The sequence below is a fragment of the Neovison vison genome, chromosome 4 (assembly GCF_020171115.1).
Source record: "Neovison vison isolate M4711 chromosome 4, ASM_NN_V1, whole genome shotgun sequence".
NCBI classification, from domain to species: Eukaryota; Metazoa; Chordata; class Mammalia; order Carnivora; family Mustelidae; genus Neogale; species Neogale vison.
This window is the reverse complement of record NC_058094.1, coordinates 220972608-220998360: the sequence shown is the minus strand read 5'-3', so window position 1 is coordinate 220998360 and position 25753 is coordinate 220972608. Positions and strand designations below refer to the sequence as shown.

At 38.7% G+C, this 25753-nt stretch overlaps 1 protein-coding gene across 1 annotated transcript in view; it reads left to right on the top strand.

Annotated features, from left to right (window-relative positions):
* TPK1 (thiamin pyrophosphokinase 1) overlaps positions 1-25753 on the top strand; it is a 341478-nt gene that overhangs the window by 178978 nt on the left and 136747 nt on the right. Inside the window, exon 6 of the mRNA XM_044246793.1 lies at positions 8664-8759. Within this exon, the coding sequence (XP_044102728.1) occupies positions 8664-8759 (96 nt within the window). The remainder of the gene's footprint in view (positions 1-8663; positions 8760-25753) is intronic.

Genomic DNA, 25753 nt, shown 5'->3' with positions numbered 1-25753 from the left:
TAGCAATTAAATTAATTCACAGTAAGGAATTCATGATGAATTATCTTCCCTACTGTTATATTTTAAGAAACTCTTTACCCTCCTCTATTACGAGTGGGAATATGGAATTTTTCATCCTTCCTAGAAAGCACCGTCAACATATATCAAAGATCATAAACAATTTTCTTATTATTTTCCTGGTATTTTCTCTAATTCTAAGAAATTAGAATTTTCCTGGTATTTTCTCTAATTCTAAGAAAAATAAGCCAAAAGAAACACTTATAGACTGAGCTATTGAGCATAATGGTAAGTTAAATAGCAGAATTTTCATGAATATAGTGATAAATATTGTGATAACATTGTAAGTTAGGAAAGCAGAAAAAAGGAGAGCAAGAGAGCTAAGCATTTAGTGCCCATTTGCCACACTGAGGTTTTTATACCTTGGACTACTACGGAAACAGCATGGGGTCAGGTAGGAGTCATGTCTTTGAAGAGCTAAAGGATTTTCAGGTACTTAAAACTGGAGAAAACCAACTAAATCAAGGTTCAGAACAAATTATAAAGGCATTTTTCTGCTTCAATCTGCCAAAATACCCAAAGTTTAATTAAGCAGGGTTGAGTACAAAGTATGATTAGTTAACAGTATGGGCTTCAGATCACATAGAATGGCCTCAGCAGTTGTGTGATCTTGGGCAAGTTATTTAATCTCTCCAAACTTGAGTCTGTGTATCTTAAATGTGATCATGACACTTACCTTATAAGGGTATTGTGGGGATGCAAGAACGTAACTCTTGTAAAGTGACTAACATCTCCTGTAACAAATGGTGTACTCAAATAGTAGTTATAGGTGTTATTAATTTAATGAGGAAGATAGTTAATTATCAGCAGATTACAACATTAAGATTCTAATTTTAACATAGTTTTAAAATTCTCTGATTTTCCAAAGAATTAGGTTACATTTTGTTAGGAAAAATCTTAGGTTATTGAAAAGCATCTTCGATTTTATAGCTACATACATACTGCTTTTAATTATGCGAGGTGAGAGACTGTATGCAAGCCATCCAAATAAATATTCAGAATCGGTGTGCATTTCCTAGGAGGAAATAACACTTATGAATTCTTAACCTTATAAACTCAGGCCATAAAGTTACAGTAGAAGTCTCAGAGCCCCATAAAATCTCTTCAGGGTAATTTGCACAAGTCCTTTCTTGTCCTGGGTAGATGGATGGGCACCAAATGACTTCGCCTACAATGGGTAAGCTAATAGCGGGTTTGGGAATGCTTTCACCAGACTTAACTCCTTGCCTCTTGTTTTAATGAGACCCAGTCTCTCTGTGGATATAGAGTATGAAATAACAACTGATATGGTACTATAATTTTTTTCAAAAGGATCTGTTTTCTTTCCCATTAAAGAGTTTTAGAGGAGTCAGCATAATATAACCTGATAGGTTTTGTGTGCGCTAAATGTAAAAACTCATTAACTTATATTAGTTAAGTTATTGGCAGATGGTAGATTAAGTCATCGACAACGACAGTCTAAAGACTTCTGCATTGGTTTTTGGCTGGTAGGTTGACACTCATTGCCTTGTAATAATTTCTTTGAGTTGTCACTAAATTCAAAAATAGTTCAGTTAGCAGCACACAAAGTTCTTGGGAGAATATTAACAATATGTTGCTTACTCTAGTAATCGTTGATGTAAGGTGGTCTGACTGTAGCCTCTGATGTTTCTGGAGAATCTTCGGGGGTGCCGAGATGAGCATCTGCAGAGTTCCTCGCTGGGCCGGGAGCCTCATGTGCACTAGCTCGTGGAACCTCCATCTCAGTGTTAGTTGGCAGATTAGTTCCGTTACAGACGAGGAAAACGAGGTGCAGAGAGGTTCCTTTACAGGGCTGAATTGAGGCGCCGGGGTGGCTCAGTGGGTTAAATCCTCTGCCTTTGGCTCAGGTCATGGTCTCAGGGTCCTGGGATTGAGCCCCACATCGGGCTCTCTGCTCAGTGGGGAGCCTGCTTCCTCCTCTCTCTCCCTGCCTGCCTCTCTGCCTACTTGTGATCTCTGTCTGTCAAATGAATAAATAAAATCTTTTTTTTTTTTTAAAAAAAGGGCTGAATCATTTCCCTTCTCTTGAATTTCTCACCTATGTATAGGGTTTAGCTGTAATCACAAAAACTTACTGTGGGCCTGGGTCAGGGATTGGTTAGTAAACTTCAGCCCATGGGCCAGATCTGCCCCGTTGTGCTTTTCTATAACTGGCAAGCTAAGAAGTGTTTGGTGGAAAAAAATCTAAAGAAGAAGAATGTTTTATGGCATGTGACAATCTCTGACCTCCAAATTTCAGTTTTATTGGAACGCATATTCCTAGTTATTTCTGTATTACCTATAGATGCTTTTATGACACAAAGGAAGCGGGAATAGTTGGGACACAGGCCCTATGGCCTGCACCTCCTGAAAGAGCTCCTGTCTGCTCCTTTGCAGAAAACTCTGCTCATCCTCTTCTAAGTGATGATTGATCTCAGGCCTTTATAAGAGACCTGATTCATTACTAAATCTTTCCTACTTGCCATTTACTGTGTTGGGTTCTGGTACCGGGGATGCAGTAGTGAACAGAGGGCACAGTGCACACCTTCATGAGGCTTATGGCTTAAAGCTCATAGCTTGGTTAATAATTTAATAGTAGTTAAGTAGATATAACAAGTTACATAATAAAATTATTTGGTCATTTGAATAAAATATTTTAATACTCAAAGTAGGCTATTAATAGTTTATAAAATAATGAAATTGGATAACGTAATAATACATTTAATTGGTTAATCAGCATTTAGCATAACCCTTGCTGTTTAAACATTTTTTCTTTTTTAAAAATGTAAGTATGCCACACTGAACTAAACCTATCTTTTTTTTTTTTTTTTTTTAAATAAGTCAGTGAAGAATCAGGGTAAGGGTAGGGGAACATGGAGGGGAATTTCAGACATGCTCCATGCCTAGTGTGGAGCCCAATGTGGGGCTAAATCTTAATGACCTTGAGATCATGACCCTTATTTCGTGACTGTAATCAAGAGTCAGACACGTAACCCTGAGCCACTTAGGCATCCCTAAACCTGTTTTAGATGATTTGTGATTTTACTGTGATTAGGATCATGCATTACACATATTACACACATTTTTGTGTTGCTATAACCATAGATGCTAGCAGTACTAGAAATTGAAGTGAGCTATTGTCATTCTAGGGCATATTCTGAAAACTCTTTTTTGCTAAATTTTTATTAGTTCCTTGATGTCAGTTTGATTTCTTGTCATTGGTCTTAAGAAATGAATTACAACGCATTCAAAGATATTCTGAATTATTTATGTAGTACTTCATAGTGCTTCGTTTGTTAGCCTCTATGTACATTGGTGGTTCTTGTTCTCTCATTGGATGTTAACTTTGATAACATTGTTAGATTTTAATTTGTTTAATTGCATATGAAGCACTAGTATTCGTTGCCACTTTAAGAATCTGTATTAGTCACGCCCTAAAACAAAAGTGTAACATGATTTTCTTATGGCAGCAGTAGCATACCTTTGAAAAAATAATGACAATGCTGCTTTTCTGTGTTAGACTCATTGTCTAAGGCTTATCCCTGTGTATATTTTAGAAAAGCATACCATTAGTGCCATGAGGAGAGAGATGCTTTTAATCTATCCGTCATTCTTCTATCCATCAAACTTCTGTTGAGTGCTTGACATGCCTTGGTATCGTCCTAGCAACTGTGATGCCGATGTTAGTTTCCCAATACTCAAGGAACATTGAGTCTTCTCTTCTTGACTGGAGATCATGCATTCCCAAACTAGCAGACAAGGATTTTCATAGATGGCCATTTTTGCCAGTGTATATGTCTATCTGATTTGTTCCACTTTGGTTCATTTGCTGTCTGAGCACACTCCTTGTGTGTTGTAAAGTTCTACTTCTGTTAACTTTAGTAAGTTTGCTTCTTTTTTGTCTTCAGTCTCCTCCAATCTGCTAATTTATCATGTTGGCCATAGGATTAATTTACCTTATTTGTAACTTTCTGCATCTTTCTGCACCTTTTTTTTTTTTTTAAAGATTTTATTTATTTATTTGACAGAGAGAGATCACAAGTAGGCAGAGAGGCAGGCAGAGAGAGAGAGAGAGGAGGAAGCAGGCTCCCTGCTGAGCAGAGAGCCTGATGCGGGACTCGATCCCAGGACCCTGAGATCATGACCTAAGCCAAAGGCAGCGGCTTAACCCACTGAGCCACCCAGGCGCCCCTTTCTGCACCTTTTATATCTGTTTTTAAATTTTGATTTCCTGGACCTTAGGGCACCTGTTATTTTAATATGAATTCATGGTATTTCCTTGATATTATAAACGATTTCATTTTCTTAATGCATATTTTCTATTATAATATGATTCTCAACAGTGCAGTATTTTGATGTTCATTATACCTCTATGGAGGAGAAGCTAATCGCTCATTTTCCGAGTGTCTCATTGCACTGTATTGCAGTTGGCTTTCCTGTAGAGTGTAGTTCAGCCCCGAAACCAAAATGGGATTTCACATGCCCACACTGTCCCCACTACCCATCAAAAAGAAAGGAGCAACTTAGGGATGAATAGAAGACTGACTCCCTTTCAGGCACTTACTGGATAGTGGTGAAGCATGGCTGTGAGTTTCTTATTACGGAAAGGAAGAGAAGGAGCCTCCCCTTAACTGGCTATCTTTCCCGCACTCAGACACACACATATTTCTATTTGACATGTTCACTAATTAGGATATTCATGTTTTTATTTATACCACCGGGCCATTGGTGTTTGGTAGATTCCTACTTCCTTTGTACACAGTACAGTTTAATAAAGGAATAAACATCTAGTAAGCTCCTAAAAAGTAGTCGACTGGGCCTCTGAGAATTGATTTATAATTAACTTTTCATATGCCTTTTCCTGGTTTTGATTCATAGAATGAGAAAGACCTGATGAGGAAATCTGTGGTCAGTTCGACACACTGGAACAGAATTTTTAAACTAGTTTGAACTTAGTTTTCCTTTTATGTTTGGTTATGGTTTGGAGGACATAGGGTAGTCATTGTGGTTCCTCATCTTCAGAAGGTTAGAACAAAATTAGAATAGCCTTGACATTTACACAGATTACAATTTGTGACATCAATCCAGATATTTTCCTTTTGAATTCTAGTATAAAACAAAATTATTAAAAATGCAATATTAAATAATAATCCAGCTTGAAAAAGTGGTGTGTCCATAAAGGGAACTTATTATTAGAATTGAGCCATTTAAATTTCTATTTATATAAGGACAAAAACTTCATAAGGCAAGTGCATAGAATGAGATCGGAGCCACCTGCTGGCTCATAAAAGAATAATTTGTATCCTAAAAAATACATTCCAAGCAACTAAGGAAAATCGAAGATAGTAGTAGTTGAAACAAAAGTTTCCACTTGAACATTGATATGTTAAATGTGTTTTAGGGAGTTTTGTAGTTTATACTTTGGAAGGTTTCTGTGTATTCTTAAATATACATACATCTGTTAGAAAGCTAATATTAAAAACCATTTGTTATTATTAGAGTGATATACTCTAAATTTCCTAGCTTTTATATCTGCTAAATCTTGGATCAGTGTGAGTTTTTGTTTTGTTTTTTAAACATCTAATCCACAGTAATTCTTCACAGAATTCTTCACAGTACCCATGGCTTCTGACTCTAACAAATGGAGTCTTACTCTATATCATAAATAATTCTAAATAGATATTAATATATAATAGATGAGCGTCACTTGCTACTTTAGAGCATTGCTGCATTTTTCCTTGTCTGCAGGATGTTGATAGATTCTTTTTGGCTTTACATTTCCCCTCTTAGATCTTTTTTTTTTTTTTTTTTTAATTCTATTTATTTATTTGACAGAGAGAGAGAGAGAGAGAGATCACAAGCAGGCAGAGAGGCAGGCAGAGAGAGAGGAGGAAGCAGGCTCCCCGCTGAACAGAGAGCCGGACGTGGGGCTCGATCCCAGGACCCCGGGATCATGACCCGAGCCAAAGGCGGAAGCTCAACCCACTGAGCCACCCAGGCGCCCCCCCCCTCTTTTAGATCTTAATGTTACCATAAGACCCAGAAAACAGTAAAGACCTCTTCAGTTGGCCAAAGGCCTGGTATTGCACTTTGGCTAATGCTTTGTTTTGCCAGTCTCCTTTCTAGCTGTTGTAAGCAAGCTGCCCGGTGAGGGCTGTTGGGGCTGTTTGCACTTCCAGTGAATTCCTTCTCTGTCTGTGATGAGATTAGAATCATGTGGACTCATGACAATTCCAAGAAGCTCTGGATGGCTGATAAACACCTCAGAGTTTCTAGAAGTTCTTGGTTTAGATACAGTCTGCATTTTTCAGTTCTGGTAATCTGTTCCCATGTCCTGACTTACACTCTTATGGGTGTCTGTCTTAAATTGATGAGGTAAAGCCTTGCTCATATGTTTTGGAAGAGCTCATAGCATGACTTGATACCATTCTCACGGTACCAACTCTGGAGATGTTATCCGACCTTTTTGCATCAGGTTATCTAGGTATTTATTTCCACATCATTAAGAGTAAAGAATTCCTAGATCCTTAGATCCTAGATCTAAATCATAAAGATTTCTAGATGTGACAATGTTGCACCTACCTGTCCATGTCTTAGCAAATCAATTTAAATTTCTCAGTTTGATTTCCTTAATCTACAAAATATTATAGTGGGACTAGATTATTTCTTAGGTTCTCATTCACTATAATTTTTCTTGTGGATCTGTGTTGATTCTGTGAAGATAACTGAACATAATGGTCTGTTAATCATCTGTTGTATTATCGCTATTTCTATTTGACTTTCTCATTTTGTTTCCTTTTGCTGGAGTGATTATTTATATTGTCAGCCTAAAAAGACAAAAGTGATTTCCCATTGTTAAAAATGCAGTAATTAGTAGTAAGATACCATGCTCTCCTACGCCTTTGCCAACATACATTTTTACTCCTCAATAATATCAGTTAAACATTTATTGTTATTACTTACCAGATAGCAGACTGGTGTCATGCGCTAGAAATAGTAATGCATGAAACGTAATTCCTGTCCTCAGCAAACTTTCAGTATAATGGTTTGTTTGTTTGTTTGTTTTTGGTTTGGTGACAGTTTAATCTCCTCAGCCCTGATAATTTCCCTGCAGGTTCTGGCATATGCTTATGTCTTTCTTCTAAGAGTATGTTAACCTGAGACGAATCAACTTCTTTATGCCCTTGCTTGGTGACCAGAGTAAATTTCAGTGCACTCTGAGGGTCAGAAAAGTACACGTCAATGATTTTGTAAAAATGACCTATATCTTTTAGGGCATAGTATATTTCTGAATGATGAGAAATTAATCTTTTCATTGATCATCACCTTGTAGGACAGTAGTCATAAATGAATGAAGCCCAGGTTGAGCTTGACACGTTTACAGAGACCTTGAAGTTAAAGAAGAACTGCTAAATCTACTGAGAACAGTTCTTGGAATAATTTAGGAGACAGTATGGGTGTTTTGTATCCTTGAAAACTCTTTGAATGGCAACTTTATATACTGGATTATATTTAACTTCCCCTTACTCAGCTGTTTATGAGAGACCACGAATTGTTACATTTGGGAATTAAGAAGTCTCAAGTCCCGCCTTCTGGTTTTACATGCCTTTGCCTTTGCAAGACAGTGGAGGATAAGGTGTCATTTCAGAAATACTGTTTCTCTAGCTGTCGAAGTCCAGGAATGCCAACAAGCTGGCACTCTTGTGGCTGCATAGTCATAAATAGAATCCTGGTTTTTCACTCGCTGTAAGGTATCTGGTGTAGAAGAGGCAAAGACCATATAAATTCACTTCATTATGTCCAAAAGATAATCCAAGAGACATATTTATGCAGGTGTAGCTCTTCATGCTTCTTTTTATTTTGGGTAAGAAAGGTGCTGTAAAGGAATTTCATATAAGAGCTGAGTTGATTTTACTTAAAATGTAGTTTTATCATTAGTTCCACAAGTTTTTCCACTCATGTAAGTAAACTTAGGAGGGCTGCTTAAATTCACATTTATTTTTTAGAAATAGTTTCATTTTGGGGCGCCTGGATGTCTTAGTGGGTTAAAGCCTCTGCCTTTGGCTCAGGTCCTGGGATCTCAAGGTCCTGGGATCGAGCCCTGCTTTGGGCTCTCTGCTCAGCAAGGAGCCTGCCCCCCTCCGCCCCGCCCCACCTGCCTCTCTGCCTACCTGTGATCTCTGTCTGTCAAATAAATAAATAAAATCTTAAAAAAAAAAAAAAAGGAAAAAAAGTTTCACTTTAACTTCAGGTGATTTTACTGTGAATATATTTTATAATACTTGTACCAGAGTCCTTATGTTTATCTCTAATGTCATCACAGCAGCGATTCTTAAAGAGACCATTAATGTAGTATAAATCTGCACTTTTGTTGAATAAGATGATTGTCATAATCAGACCATTATTGTTATATTCTAACACCATTTCTGAGATGTCTTCTTATGTGAAATAAAAAAGATAATGGTACTAATGATCGGGGTATAATGTAGGCATAATAGACTATATCTATTGATACCTTGTCTTTAGTTTTATAGTGTTTGATCTTGTTCATCATAAGGTTGACATCATTATATATTCTTACCTTTTCTCTTAATTTAAACACATAGGGATGTGAGATTATTTCAACACCTGACCAAGACCACACTGACTTCACCAAGTGTCTTGAACTTCTCCAAAAAAAGATAGAAGAAAAACACCTACAGGTAAGATACGTACCTTTTTAGTGGTTAAGAGTCAAAGACCCTGTTTAAAGTTTTTACTCCTCTGAAGTGGTAACTCTTGTGCCAGTGTTTTGGCTGTCATATTTTTCCTGTATATTGGATAAATCTGTTCTTAGCTGCAACAGTGTTAATGTGTGCACTTAAATCAGAGGTCAAAGATTCAAATACCTTATAATGGTGAAGTCACAAAATGGGTAAAGTGGACCTTATGTAAAGTTACTGAAACTGGCAGCTCATTCTTGGCCTGATGTGAGTAGCAACTTTTCATCTCTCTTTCATCATTTCCATGAAGACCTGTATGTGTTTTCTTTTTATATGTGTGTTTAAATATTATGAGGGCAAAACAAGCAAATGTGGCCTATCTTTGTCCATGAGTCATCATCACAAACTCTTACATAAGCAAAATATGATCAACTTGAACTCAGAGAAGAGTCTGCTACGTTTCTGTCTTTGAAGACAAGCCTTGTTTATTATCTTAATTGACAAGTAGCACATTGTACAAACAGAACAAAAGTAATTGAGTGAACATTTCCCATCTCTGTTGTAGCTTGAACAATACCAAATGTATTATGCTATTTCCAGCAATAAATTGCTGTAATTAAATATTTGTTTAACAAAAACAGAACACAGCCCATTGAGAGTTATCTGCTTCATCCAGACATAGCTGATTTTGAGTTTTTTAGAAAAGAAATGATAAATTCTTCACAACTGGTGTTTCAGTTTTCCTAGGACCAGCACTGAAATTATTGAAAGCTGGGAATGCAATTATATATGTCAAATTGGTAGTATCTGTTCTGTAATACAATATTTGGTCATTAAGTCTGAAAATAAATAATCATATCTCAAACTTAACACTGAAATTCAGAGAAAGCCTCAAACTGAGGGAAGAGGGCAATCAGGCATTAGATGTATATATCATCTGGGAAACCAATCTGGTAAGATCTTGGATAATCCAATAGGGAAGATAGAATCAAGACCCTTTAGAACAATCTTGCTCTGAGCAGAAAGGACCAGACCCTCCTCATCCCGTTGTGGTTAGTCATGGGTGGGAAGCTCTCAGGGAAGGTTGTGGCCTTGGTGGCTCACTGTGCTGCATCCTGGAGTTGCCACGGGGCCATGACCGTCAGCTGCCCCCCTCACAGCCCTAGCAAGTTCTTTCTGGGGGAAAAGCAGCAGTGCAGTTCCACAGCTGCCTCGGGCTTCTGGCATGATTTAGGCTCAACACATTCTCCAGCTTCATCTTGCACTACTTTTTCTCTTTGTTCGGAAAAGATAACCTAGTCCCTCTCGTTCTCTGCCTTGAGGTGTCATCCCCTCTACGTAGATTTTTTTTGCCCATCATTTGATTATTTTTCAAAATTTTTCCTTCTCTTTGCCTGTCCCACAACGGCAAAATAGGTGAGGTTGTTAAGGGGGCCTTCTCTTCTCCATCCCTCCAGGTTAGTTTCTGCCTCTTTATGTGTCTGTAGCCCCTTTGTTCTCCAAGGCACTCTGAACACTTCCAGTACTTGTGGTGGTTATTTCTAATTGTTTACTGGAAGCCTTTCTTCCCTGCCTGACCATATAGCCCGCAAAGCTAGGACAGATCTGTCTTGTTCACGTCTGAACAGCAGCACCTTGTGTGTAAGAGCTGCCTTGTGACTGCCGAGTGTGTGTTGTGCACTATGGGAATGCACAGGAGAGTCGAACACAGCACCGCTAGGAGAAAGGCTTCTTAGAGAAGGCTGAGACGTCATAAACGGGTTGCATGGCAGAGGGAAGAAGAGCGTTCTGGGATAGATACTCGGTACTCAGGAGATGGACAGCTCTTCAGTGAACAAATGGCAGGGAGTTTGAAGAGTTTTAAGATGGACAGCAGGGTGATTAGTTCGGTGTTCTAAGAAGTGTCTTTTGGATAAACGGATGGCTCCACGTCTCACAATGAAAACCGCGTGGTCTCATTAATATAACCTGCAGGTTACAGTAACTCTGATGAAATAGAGTATCTGTGAGCTTCCACTCAACTCTGCAGTTAACCTGGAGGTACAGAGGAGGTACAGTGTTTCATTTGATTTAATGTCACAGCAAGAGAAAAGCGAAATTAGAAAAATTAACAAGGAAAATAATAAAAGATGCTCCTACCCCAAGTAAGATCATCATGAGATGAGGGCTGTTCACAATTTCTACTTAAAATGCACTCAACTGTATAGGAAAATATTTTATACTTCTACACCTAATGCCCTATTAAATTATCATATGTTTCTGTTTTTCTGCTTACTCTTATAAATTATAAACAGGAATTTGTCAAGAAAGTATCTATATTTCTTAGTAAGATTTTACCTTTCTCTAACATATACTTTGAAATGTTAATTATGAGATAAGGTAATAATTTAATATGTTAAGAACCTGTACTATGTAACATCTTAGAACTTTACAGAATTTGAATTAGTCTGTCCTTGTCCTAAAGGAGCTTACTATCCAGAACATTTTCTAAAATTTCCCTGAATCACTACATTTATTTATTTACTTACCTATTTTAAACCTGTTTACCCTCAACTTTTATTCTTTTGCAAAAGGGTTCACCCATACATGTGACTTTTTAATGCTTTGCTTTCATGTTACCACATTATTTATCTGTAACTGAGTCATGAATAATACATTATCAGGATGCCATCTGATATGACTGGATCTTCAAAGGGCACATATATTTTCTGATGTCGTGATGCATACTTGAGATCTAAACCTTTGAATTCGGTGGTAAACATTATGAGCTATTGCTCCAGCTTTCTAAAAATGTAAGATGTATGTTGTTTAGGAAGAAGCAGAAACAAATGTAGACTATAAGGCCCTGAGAATAATAGGCCTTATAAAATACAATTTGGAATATTTCCTACTGTTATATGATGATAGAATTCATTATTTCAATCCCTGAGATTTTTTAAAAAATTTTATTTATTTATTTTTTTACTGGCTGCTTGGAGTTTATTTTCCACTTGGTGCAAGGCACACCGTTCCAGGGTGTGAGGAAGGTTTGCTGGTGTCTTGGATGGTAAAGACTGGGATTCTCTCAACTTCCGTTTTGGTGTTTTGCTATTTTGATATGAGAGAACCCAACTGTTCTGCTTCGGGCAGCCTGCCTAGTCTACAGGCAAGGGAGGGGAGGGGCTCTCATGTGACCAGTGCCTCCCGAATCCTGGCCGTGGCCACTCAGGATGGCTGGTTGCCCGTCTTGGCTTTGCCAGACCTGCCACCAGGCTGCTTCCTCACGGCTTCTAGAACCAAGTCACAGGTGATCTTGCCACTGGAGCCTGAGGAGACTCTGAGGGGGCTCCGACACTGTAGCCCTGAATGGGAGAGTGGGCTTCCCGAAGAAGTTTGCCCACCAGTGACTAGATCAGCCTTGGGGAGACCCCGGTGGTGAGGGATGGCTTCGCCAGCATACTCGGCCCGTTTGCAGGAGCCGTTACTGGCAGTGGAGCCCAGGCGGCACTGGTGGTAGTCGTGGGTGGCCATGGGCGCACCACTGGAGGGGACGGCTGCCGTGCTCGTGGAGACCTGTGCACGTAGGGGTTGGGGTATTGCTCTGGTCACCCTCTGCCCCCCAGGAAGGGCATTCCCCAGTAGTCTCTGAGGTTTTAAACGCAGATTGAACGTTAGACAAAATTTGGGCAGAAAAGTTATCACTAATTGCACACTGTTGGTTGTACAGATTTAAATGCATACTAGTTTTGTTTGCTGAAACTTTAATGCATTTTATCCCCCTTGTACCATATTATGTTCTTAATCAGTTTTTCAATCACATAAGGTAGGCTGCTGAAACAGTACTATATGAATAAGAGCAAATGCCTAAATTTTATACACACAAATATCAATAATTACAATTAAATACTATATAAAGACTATGGGATTATTACATATTAAGTTTTTAAAAATTATTTCAATAGCCTGAGCAGATACTGGATTGGATAGTGACTTGTATGTATTAGAATAGTTTCTATGCATTATGTCTGAATTGGAGTTCTTGACTATTGAGATTAGGTGAGGAATATTAGATAGTCTTTCTACTTAATTCCTACATGGTATGTCTCAGATACATTATGTTTAGACATCGGCAAATGCTATGAGTTTTAGAATATTTATTTATGTCCACAAATTATCAATTTTACTGTTTTGTAATGGACTAATGGCTTTGTTGTATGTCCATACTAAATATCTGTTGCTTCTCACTTGCAGAGGACAATTAAGACTGTATCTGATTGGAATAATAACTCATATCACTGTAATAAGCTCTGACTCACAGGGTTGTGGGAGGAACCGTGATAGTGCTCTGAGAAATGTCTTCCAAGGGTCTCTGGTGTCCTCAGTACCGTCTTCTCTGATGGACCCGTGTGTTCGGCAAGCTTCCAGTCTCCTCTAAAGTAGAATTTACTACATCTGTTGTGTGTGTCAGTGTGTATTCTGGAAAGGGATGACAGCTAACTTCACAGGAGAGAGACTTGGCAGATACACCTTAATCAGGTAATCAAACAATGTCAGCGAAAATTCCTGATGATAACACATGCCCCTCTTGATCACATCAAGGGTGCTAAGGGCACTTGCGAAGTTCTTCCCTAAAACCCATAATCCCAGTTTCATCTTTGAAAAGAAATCAGAGAAAGTCAAATTGAATATTCTCCCGAATACCTGACCAGTGTTTTCAGGGTCACGACAGATAAGAAAAGATGAAAAAACTGTCACAGACCAGAGGAGATGAAAGAGACATGAATCTAAATGCTGAGGTTGTTCTGATTTGTCCATGAACTGGAACAGGGCATTAGCGGAAAACTGGCAAAACGGGAACAAAGCCTAGAGTTTAGTTACTAATAGTATTCGTGAAGGTTAGTTGGAAGGTAGGTTGTCAGGGACAAGGCGTCCCAGTGCTGAGGGGAATCCACCCTTAAAAGGATTTTACACCATCCTGGAAGGAGTCCTCGGTGGCAAAAGCCTGATTGGATGACAGGCACAGGGAGGATTAATCAGATTAGAAAAGCCTGATAACAAGCCCATAAAACCTCCTAGATTTAGAAACTCCTGTGGCAACCCTCTTGGGTCCCCTCCCTCTTTGGGAGCTTTGTACCGTTGCTTCCTTGTCTTTCCGTAAACCTTGCTCTGCTACCCACCACTCCGCCTGGTCTCCCTCCTCATTCTTTGAAGTGGCGTGACCAAGAACCACAGGAGGGAGAGAAATCCTCTGACAGTATGTTGGTGTCAGTCTTGGGTAGAATAGGTGGTTACAGAAAATGGCAGTACTGGCCGAGCCTGGGTGAAGGGTATAATCCCTGTACTATCTTGGTGACTTTTCACTAAGCCTGGAATTTTTCCAAAATAAGAGGTTTACTTGAAGAAGAAAAAAAAAGATGCTCCCTGTTTCCAGTATACTCTGATAATCAGGTGGTGTGATCTTGTGATAAGACTCAGTCCTACAGAACAAAAATGCAAGTACTTCACTTAGGCACCTAAAAATCCAAATACCTTTCTATGAACTCCTTGACCTTTAAAGTGTTCCTCAGAAAGTCTCAACTTGTGAGTCTCTGTTGCATATTTTGGCAGCTGTTTCATGTGAAAACTATGTCTGCTTGAAAATCTTAGCTGGAACTTGATGATCTTTAAACTGTGATAACAGCCCAGGTCCTCAAACTGCCCAGTTTCCCAGGACATCAAAGAAGGGTAGGATTTAATCAAAGATAACTGGCATTCGATAGAATTTTCTCAGGGTTGGTTCCAGAAGGAGGAACCCTGCTCATGCCTGGACTGCCTGTTTTCCTTGGTCTCCATTACCGCCTTTGTTTTCACCTGACTCTTCCTGGAGGGATCTTCTCTCCCACTTCTGTGCTGGTAACCTCCTCATTTATACAGTCATCCAGAACTCCAAGCTTATTTGTGACTTGACTGGAAAGCCAGAAGAACTTCATTTCAGTATCTAAAAGAAAATTCTTCATCCTTCTCACAGAGTCCTATTTTCTTTTTTTAGAAAAAAATTTTTTAAAGATTTTATTTATTTATTTGACAGGCAGAGATTACAAGTAGGCAGAGAGGCAGGCGGGGAGGGGGGAGCAGGCTCTCTGCTGAGCAGAGAGCCCGATGCGGGCCTCGATCCCAGGACCATGAGATCATGACCTGAGCTGAAGACAGAGGCTTTAACCCACTGGCCCCCAGGCGCCCCAGAATGCTATTTTCTCTTTACTTTCTGTCCCACGCACTGGCACTACCATCACCCACCTGGCAGAAACCTCAGAGTAACCTTCTGCTTTTCTACACCATCCCTTACCAGTTGGGCACAGCTCCTTTAATTATGTAGGTATCCCTTGTGCCACTTTCTCTTTCCAGTCTTACCGAAACTAGGTTATTTCTCACTTGGATTATTTTGTTACCTTCTGTTTGACGTCATTCACTCTGTTCTCTTACTAAAACTCCTATCTTATGTATTAACTGCGTATCTGCCTAAAATCTTTATTGCCTCCTACTTATTTATTCAATAAATATTTGTTCAATAAATAAATGTATTTTTTGTAACATTAATGCAAAATCCAGAGGGCATCATGGCAAACCTTAACTCATTTCTTCTTTGAAGGGATTTTTTCTTTAAAAAGATTTTATTTATTTATTTGATAGACACAACTAGAGAGGGAACAGAAGTAGGGGGAGTGGGAGAGAGAGAGAAGCAGACTTTCCGTGGAGCAGGGACCCCGATGTGGGGCTTGATCCCAGGACCCTGGGATCATGACCTGAGCTGAAGGCAGCCGCCTCACTGACTGAGCCACTCAGGCGCCCCTCCTGACTGAGCCACCCAGGCGCCCTGCAGGGATCTTTTTTTTTTTTTTTTAAAGATTTCATTTATTTATTTGACAAAGAGAAATCACAAGTAGATGGAGAGGCAGGCAGAGAGAGAGAGGGAAGCAGGCTCCCTGCTGAGCAGAGAGCCCGATGCGGGGCTCCATCCCAGGACCCTGAGATCATGACCTGAGCCGAAGGCAGCGGCTTAACCCACTGAGCCACCCAGGCGCCCCCGGGATCTTCTTATTAGCATTCTTGATATCCTATTAATTTTCCTGCAGCATGTGTTTAGATGGTTTATCATTCCAGTTGTGCCTACCAATTGTGATAGTAAATATGTTTATTATTAAAAGAGTTGTTTCCAGTGCATTGTGGTTTTTTTGTTCAAGTTTTTCTTTAAATTCTAGTTAGTTAACATATAATATTAGTTTCAGGTATAAAATTTAATGATTCATCACTTAAATATAACACCCAGTGCCCATCATACCAAATCCCCTCCTTAATGCCCATCATCTATTTAACGCCCCTCCCACCAAGGCCACCTCCCCTCCATCAATCCTCAGTTTGTTTCCTATAGTTAAGAAGAGTTTTTAATGGTCCATTAAAAATGGACCATTTTTAATGGTCCTCTCTCTTTTTTTTTTAACTTCCTTCCCCTATATTCATCTATTTTGTTTCTTAAATTCTACATATGAGTGAAATCATATGGTATTTGTCTTTCTCAGACTGACTTATTTCACTTACACTTTAGCTCCACCCATGTTGCAAATTGCAAAATTTTATTCTTTGATGGCTGAGTAAAATTCCATTGTATTACACACACACACACACACACACACACACACACATCTTTTTCCATTCATCAGCTAATAGACATTTGGGCTTTCTCCGTAGTTCGGCTATTGTTGATAATGTTGCTGTAGACATTAGGAACATTGGGGTGCATTTGCCCCTTTGAATCTGTTTTGTATCCTTTGGGTAAATACCTAATAGCACAATTGCTGGATCATAGGGTAATTCTATTTTTAACTTTTTGAGGAACCTCCATACTGTATTTCCAAAGGGTGGGAAATACCAGCTTGCATTCCCACCAACAGTGTAAGAGGGTTCCCCTTTCTCCACATCCTCGCCAACATCTGTTGTTTCCTGACTTATTAATTTTAGCCATTCTGACAGGCATAAGGTGGTATCTCATTGTAGTTTTGATTTATATTTCCCTTACGACGAGTGATATTGAGCATCTTTTCATGTGTCTGTTAGCCATTTGTATGTCTTCTTAGGAAAAATGTGTATTCATGTCTTTTGCCCATTTCTTAACTGGATTACTGGTTTTTTGGGTGTTGAGTTTAAGTTCTTCATAGATACTAACCCTTTATCATATATGTCATTTGCAAATATCTTCTTCCATTCTGTAGGTTGCCTTTTAGTTTTGTTGATCATTTTCTTCACTGTGTTGAAGCTTTTTATCTAGATGAAGTCCCAATAGTTCATTTTTGCTTTTGTTTTACTTATGTCCCACCGTATGTCTAGTAAGAAGTCGGTATGGCTGAGGTCAAAAGAGGTTGCTGCCTGTGTTCTCTAGGATTTTGATGGCTTCCTGTGTCACATTTAGGTCTTTCATCTGTTTTGAATTTATTTTTGTGTATGGTGTAAGAGAGTGGTCTTTCTGCAAAATCAGAATAAGAATCTAATTATACCAGCAGGTTATGAGGCAAAGCACTTCATTGCCTTCCATAAAATCCTTAATAAAAATATAACAGCTATAGTATTAATAGTCATATATTGTTGTATATTTTAAGTCTTGTCATCTGTAACATATTTTATATAATGTATTCATATATTTATATCATACATTTTGTTAATTATAGAAGATATATAGTTTATATGTAATTATGTTAATTATATTTATTTTATAAGATTAAATTTTATGTATTTCACAAAATACAATATAAATATATTTACTTTTTTGATTTTATAATACATTTCATAGAGCATTATGGTTTTAGAATTAGACAGTGTTTTTATTTATTTTTTTTTTAAAAGTGTGATATTTTGACTTTTTTTTCAGATTTTATTTATTTATTTGACAGAGAGAGAGATCACAAGTAGGCAGAGAGGCAGGCAGAGGGAGAGCTGGAGGTAGGCTCCCCGCCAAGCAGAGAGCTGAACATGGGGCTCGATCCCAGGACCCTGAGATTATGACCTGAGCTATAGGCAGAGGCTTAACGCAGTGAGCCACACAGGTTCCCCTAGACAGTGTTTATTTAAAATGAGTTAAAGTTTATATCCCAGGTTCATGGACACCCCATACCATTGTTTTGGACATATTCTGATTTCACTTGAAATGAATGGAGGACTCCTTACATAGTGAAATGTTTCTCAGGGGATGCCTTCAACTTTACTTACTCCCAGGGAACTGGTGAGAATGGTATTTGTGTTCTTAGTAATGAAATGCAATCCAGTAGGGAGGTGAGTTGCACAACCTAGCTAACTGTTGTTTGCACCTTGCCTTTGGCGCAGCAAGAAAATGGGACATGCTCTGACTTCCCTAATCCTGTGATAGCCACTGTGGGCCTTACACTCACGGAGGGGTGTATTTAGAGTCTAGAGTTGCAAGAGCAGACTTCCTCCCTTCAGACATACTGTCAGAGCTACTGAGGATCTTCTTCCAATTGCTTTCACAAACGTTTGCACAGTGACGTTTGAGACAGTCGTTATATTGGTTAGGTGACTGAGCTCATGGCCCCGAGGACACAGATGCACATATAGCCACAGAATAACTCAGACTACAGTAAATGTTGTAGCATGCCTCTGCAGGAAAGAGTCGACTTTTTTTAGTAAATTGTTTATATAGAACGCTTCTCTGTTTTACCTTTACCTTTTCATTGGAGAAAATGGGATAATATAATTGTTTTTCAAAGGAAATCGCAGCTCAAGTCCATGAGGCCTTCCATGACCTCTCTTTCTGAATAAGGCCCCTCACCCTGCCTCCTCTCCCATTGCTCGACTCAGCAGGCCTCATCCCCTTGTCTGCGGGGCCTTCTCCATCACAGCTGTCACCATCTGACGTTTAGAAAGTTTGTTCCTGTTACATCTCCACTCACAGAAACATAAATACCATGTGGACAGGTAATTGTACATGTTCCTTCTCTGCAACATTCCCAGGACCTACGACACCTGGTACACGGTGGGCACTCACAGATACTTACGGGATGAGTAAACGTGCATGGATATGGAAGAATCCTCTTTAAGCAAATCCTTGTTATCACATGTTGGTAAATTATATTAAGCAATCTACTTTAATGAGGCTTATTCTACTGCTCCAGCTCTTGTTCCATTATAATTGAAAATTTGGGGGATTTGGCCGTACATGGAGCTATTATTCAGTCATTTATACTTTGTTTTTCTCTTCATTTTAAAAAAATTATTTATTTATTTATTTGATAGACAGAGATCACAAGTAGGCAGAGAGGCAGGTGGAGGGTTGGGGGAGCAGGCTCCCTGCTGAGCAGAGAGCCTGATTCGGGGCTTACCTTTAGGACCCGGAGATCATGACCTGAGCTGAAAGCAGAGGCTTTAACCCACTGACCCACCCAGGCACCCTTTTCTCTTCATTTTAAGGGTAGGGGAGGACATATGTTTGGTGAGTAATTAAAAATGGTATATGTAATGCCTTCTTTACATTTTGTTAATTGGTATCTTCTAAATCTTGCTGCTTTTTCTAAGTTACTTGCAAAAGTTGAGAGCTAAAAAATGAAAACACGTAGAGCTTGTCTCATAAGCCAGTAACATTGTGAGCTTGACAAGAATAAATCTTGCCAACTTCTTTGAAATAATACTGAAAGCAGGGCCATTCACTTCCAGCATCTGCTGGATAGCTGAGGTCTTGTAGGACTTAGCGGCCAGCTTTCTCTACCTCTGGCCTTTGCCTCTCCACCTCAAAGCAATGTTGTAAACTTAAATTAATAATTTTTATGAATTTTTAGAAAGTAACACATGTGTGCATGTAGACATATTAAGCTATATTTGACTATGTCTTCACAAAACACCTCTTCTTTTTAAGTATGTAACGAGCATTGTTTTCTTGTCAAGTGTCAGAGTAACTACTTACATATTCAGGTTCTGGAACAAATGCTGTGCAAGTGAAGTTATCAGACGAGGAAGGAAGGAAAGTATTCTGGACATTGAGTGAACCAGCAGGCTGTTTCCTACATCATTTTGGAAAAGGCTTCAAAAGAGAAATTCACATCTCTGTTTTTCCTTCTTCTTAGAGACCAGCAATCTTTTTTATAGTGCTGTGTAACAAGAGAAAATAGATACACCCAGTGCTTTGAAGTGACTCGGGAGCTGTTGCTACAGATATAAAAAGCTTACTGCCTCAGCGGCTGTGGCATCCTAATCCATCCCTGCCAGAGGAGCAGTGAGCTTTTATAGGCCCCGGGACAAGGGTTAAGTTTATCTGCTTACCAGGAATCTCCGTTGGATGACTCACTTGCCAGATAAAATCTCTTATTAATGCAGAGAATTGCAGATATGCTTGGTATTATGCTTCTCTGCAGAAGACATGCTGACCTTCCACGGAAATGACTGTTTTATTTTGAATTACTGCATTGCGAAAATGTAGAAACTGCAGACAGGAGAAGGAAACTCTTGAGGACTTCCGTAAGAAAAACACACATATAATGGAATATCCTGAAATTGCATGGTGGATTGAAAAATTTCTCCTTATTCTGCAAATCCCTTAGTGAGACATACGTGGTCATACCTACATCTATGACTGTGATTGTCCACAATCGTAAAAATAGTAAATAAAATAGTAAAATAGTAAATAGTAAAATAATTTAAAAAAACTATTTGTCTTTTTTTTTTAAGATATTATTTATTTATTTGATAGTGAGAGAGATAGATCACAAGTAGACAGAGCAGCAGGCAGAGGGAAAGGGAGAAGCAAGCTCCCCAAGGAGCAGGAAGCCCGATGCGGGGCTCGATCCCAGGATGCTGGGATCATGACCTGAGCCGAAGGCAGCTGCTTAACTGACTGAGCCACCCAGGTGCCCCCCAAATAACTATATTTATAAGAAATGATTTGCATATTGTTTAAGTCATGACTGAAGAACTAAAAAGATGTTACTCCTTATCACGGGGATGTACATACCAGATTAGTATATTTTCAGGGGTAGTTAATTAAGTGACTAGGAGAAGAGAAATGTATACATAGCAGTACATTCTTGTTTGTGGTAGGTGATGAGCACAAGTATCCCAGATGTCCCATTTAAATCAGAGGAGAAGATGGAATTTGTGTAGTATTCTCTTCCCATTCTCTCCTCTCTTAGTAGCCAGAGGTGGGAAATGTCATTCTATTTTCCCTGACCGTCCGCTCTCCCAGAGCAGTTCTGCTTAGCATTCTGTGGTCCATGTGCTGGTTCCATGATGGCACGTGGCATACTAAAATCCAGATGCCCAGGGTAGAAGTCAGGTGATTCTAGCTCCTTTCCTCTTCAACATGTATGTGAATTTATGTAATTTCCAGTACGAACAACTAGATCAATATTTTTGGAACACATTAGGAAATAGTATCTGAATTCAGAGTACACTGATTACATTTTAATTCTGTCTCCTCATCCATTTCTACTGGATATTTTAGATGCTTATAAAAGAGACCCTAAGTAGTCTGATTTTTTAAAGCAATCACATAAATAAAGTATTCCAGAAAGAGGAAATTATTATTGAACAAATGTTTTATCCCAAATTACACTTAGTTTACTGTGATGCTCTTGAATATGAAATACATTTTACAAAATAATAAATAATAGCATCGCATATAAAACATTAAGGTGACCTGGAGGATGATGAGGTGATCAGCTATTTTGTGCACATGTATTAGGTAAAGCGCACTTACTCACATTGCAAAAAATAAGCTTTAAGTAATTAATGTCACTGCAGTAACAGTTTTAACATTCTCATTTGGCATTATAAAATGGTCGAATGCATATCTAGAAACCAGAGTGTTAATGACCAAGTGCAGAATTTGCAATCAAAATGTTCTCCATTCTCCCAGAAGGTGGAAAGGGGATAATTAACATAAACTATTTATATAGCTCCAGATTGCAAAAACCTAAGGATTGCACGACAGCAAGTCTGATAGCCGCCTGTTGTAAACTGGTCAATAAAAAACGAAGAGAGTTTTACACCACCAAACTTTGGGACAATAATGCACTCAAAGTACTGCAGATACCTAACTCCAATCCATCTATACATGGAAACCAAGGGTTTCATTTATCACTTTGGACAAGAATATTCAGCGAAGACTTATGGTTGAAGCAAAGCAAGAAATATTGTTGTGTAAAAACGAATCCCAGTGATGCAAGAGAGGGTAATTGCTATTAAGAAATGATCTGCCAGGGGTGCCTGGGTGGCTCAGTGGGTTAAAGCCGTTGACTTCGGCTCAGGTCATGATCCCGGGGTCCTGGGATGGGGCCCCGCATCAGGCTCTCTGCTCAGCAGGGCGCCTGCTTCCTCCTCTCTCTCTGCCTGCCTCTCTGCCTACTTGTGATCTCTGTCTGTCAAATAAATAAATAAAATCTTTAAAAAAAAAAGAAAGAAAGAAAGAAAGAAATGATCTGCCAGTGCAGAAATACTCATCATCCGGGAACAAAGCAGTTTGTACTGAAGTCAGTCTGTTCGCAGAAAAGTTTAGACAATTATCTCTCTTCTCACCTCGCTCAGTAGGTGAAGACGACTAAAGAAAGTAGGTGCAGGTTCATGTCCCAGTTTCCACAGAATGAGAAGAATGACTGCTTAGTGCTTTTTCAAATACTCAGCTTCCAGAGGGAAACATGTGTGTTAGAGAGTTCTTTGAGAAGTATCTGGTCTGTGTTGAACAGGAGGTTCAAGAATGCAGAATGGAATTTTTTCATTCTCTACTGAGCAATCATTTAGCTTCTGTGGACAAAGCTTATATAATGCAAATTGTAATAGCCTTTCAAACTCTACTTCCAAATAGCTGATTGTTTCTGAATATGATATAAATGTTCTTTTGATTTTTAATTTTACACTAAATACCAGCTGTGTTGAAGATGCCATGTAAGGTAGTCTGGCTGTTCCAAAGCACAAGTAGAAGATTTTTCCATTTCTCAGGACCCCAGTAATTCAAAAGGAGTACCTTTGTTGAATACATTTCCCTAGAAATATCTTCGTATCCTGATAATGTGAGAGGGTTAGAGACTGTAGTTACCTCCAGTAGATTTATAATATCCGTGTACTTATTTATACAAACTGTGACTTTATGTAATTTTACTTCCTCATAAATATATTCCTGACTCCTCAAAGAGTTTAATTTTCAGCAGAGCTAATAGAATAAAATCATGTAAAAAAAAAATCCATTAGTGTGTTTATTTATTCTATGCATCTCTCCTTAGCATTCACTTCCTGATACAGAGAAATGTGAACACATGAAAATTAGCTCTTGCTATCCCTTGGTGTATTTACTTGGGAAGGAAAAATAAGCCATTTCCACATTTTTGTGTATATCACAGTATGGAAAAGATGTCTCATCCCCAGGGATCTCATTGATAAGGCTTGAACCTATATAGTCCAGTTAATCAAGGATATATTAGTACTCAGGACAGATCTGTGAGGAAAGATAGAACTGCTAGTAAAGTCAGACTTGAAATGTTTTAACTAAAATAATTCAAAGCTTTGTTCAAGGCCAACCAAAAAAGCATCGCATTATTATGGGAATGAACTCTCACTCATTGTCCTTTACTTGCTCTTGACCAGGGGACCTGACATTAAAGTGCTTTAGGCATTCTTGATGGCAAGTCTGAGAGTCAACAAAGAAAAATTCAAACAGTGTATTAGGAGGAACCCTGAGGATGAAAACTTTGTGGCAGTGTCATTGTTAGTTTGTGGTTCACATATGGAGAATCCTTCATCTCTAGACAAGGAACTTGAATTTTGATCTACATGTGATGGTAATCCACTAAAGAATATTGAATGGAAAGCCATAAGATAATTTTGAGAAACAGCGTAATGGTTGTATGCAAGCTGAATTAAAGGACAGAAATTACAATGACATGAATAAAAGAGCCGATTACAGGATGCTTTGAAGAATAATTCTTTAGTCATTTTCCCTATCAAGAGTTTGAGAAATAGGAACCATAGAGAGAATAGGAACCATAAAATAGACAAAGTCTTCACTTGACGATGATTTAGTCTTGTTTGCCAAAGAGTTACAGGGTAAAAACTGTAACTGTTTAGCTCACCATTCAGCTGACAAAAGTCCTTTATGTGGATCCAGGTATTCTGCTAAGTATTGTGTATTGAAAAATGCATGAGTATTAAAAAAATGCATACTGAATGAGACAGTTTCTGACTCTAAGAATGTGTGGTCTCTGGGGTAGATGCTTTGTTAAGCAGATTATACTGATATGTTGTCAGTAATGCTGTAGTTGAAGTCTGATGGGACCCATGAGAAGCCCTTTGGGAGCGAACCTTCTCCAGGGTCCACTCTCCTAGGGCAAGCCAGATTAAGAGTTTACCCGGAGTGAGAGGAGGGTTTCATTCTGATTATTTAGAGGGAAAGGTAGAACTCATTGGTTTGGGATGTCAAAGGGTAGACAATACTGAAAGTACATGTGAGCTAGCAGAGGATGCACCAGTAGGGAGGGGACACCCCCCTCCCCCCACACACACACAACCTACTGGGATAGGTCAGTTTTCCTGGCTGCCTCCTTTGCTGACTTGGCGCTGGTGTGTCAAGGACCTCTGCCCCCAAGAGATCCTTCCAGTCTGCACAAGGAGGTTGGGGTCCCCTCTGCTGAGCTCTCCAGAGAGGCACAGGGCATAGTAAGTTCCCCATAATCAGCGAGAGAGTGGGCTGTCTGGGCTTTTATGATAGAACTTTTACCAGGGATTATGGTTGATAGCAGTCAGGAGTCTTAGTACAGATCCTTATCAGGGCCTCTGTAGTTTTTCTGTGAAATGCAGACAAGCTTGGCTACATAGATCACTTTCCAATAATATAAACAGGTCCCTTCCTCCTCTTTTTTTTTTTTTTTTAAACTTTTCTCTAACATGTTCAAAAACAAGTTTTATATAAACACATTAATGACATTTCTTAATAATGTATATACACTTTGACAAAGTTGGAAAAAATACTCCATTCAAACAAATTTCACTTTTTTTAGAAAGTGGAAGTAGGCATCCTTTGAAAATGCTTAAACTAACCACACTCTTAACCTTAATTTTCTTAGATTTCTCATCTGTGAATGAAAGACTCATTATCTTGCCATTGCAAGAGGCATTTTTTTCTTTCTCACCCAAAGAAGCTTACATTAAACTGTGACTCAGCCTGGTTGAAATTTAAATGGGATCCCTCTAGTCTTATTTTCACAAGCTGCCATTCAGCCAGGTGTATTCTGTGTTTGTGAGTACAGTTCTCTTCTGATACCATGAAATCTGTGGTCTTTAATTTCCCTGGTGGCTCATTGTACTTTATATTAATCACTGGAATTCCTTTATAGGCTTATTAAAACATTTTGACATTGCTGATTTTTTAGCCAGTTTATTGTTTTTGCTCTATCTTGATCCAGCTTTTTCGTTCCTGGCCTGTGGTGGCTTTTCCCTCTTTAAGTAAGAGCATCAAACAATTGAACCAAAGAATCTCATGCTATTCAAGCCTTACTACAATACAGTACAGATCTTTGAGTTAAGGGAAGCATAAGAATAACATCTAAATTTTTGAGCCCCTAGTGTTTACTTTTGTTAAGTTGAGTAGGCTGATGTTAGTTAAAATTCTCAAATAGTAGGGTAAACATATGTCTTGGTTTAAATAGCATAGTCTTGGTTTATGCTTGTATTCTTGGTATAATTATATATAATGTCCCCTTTTTACTTTCAGAAGTGTCTCAGTTTGTATGGTAAATTGTATGGTCACCCTATTTATCAGGGAGAGCTATAAAGAAATTGTCCATTTATGCAACTCTGGAATTCAATTTATGGAAAGTAAATGTAATTAAAATATGCTGACAGCCACTGTCTCTGCTGTAGACTTCATGCATGCTGTATCTAAGTCTTTTTGAGGACAAATGGAGAAAAGCACATCCTTTGTTTACTGAAAGGTTTTTACTGCTATAATAGAAAAATGAAATTGCTTCTCCTTTTAGTGTTATATATCCCTCAAC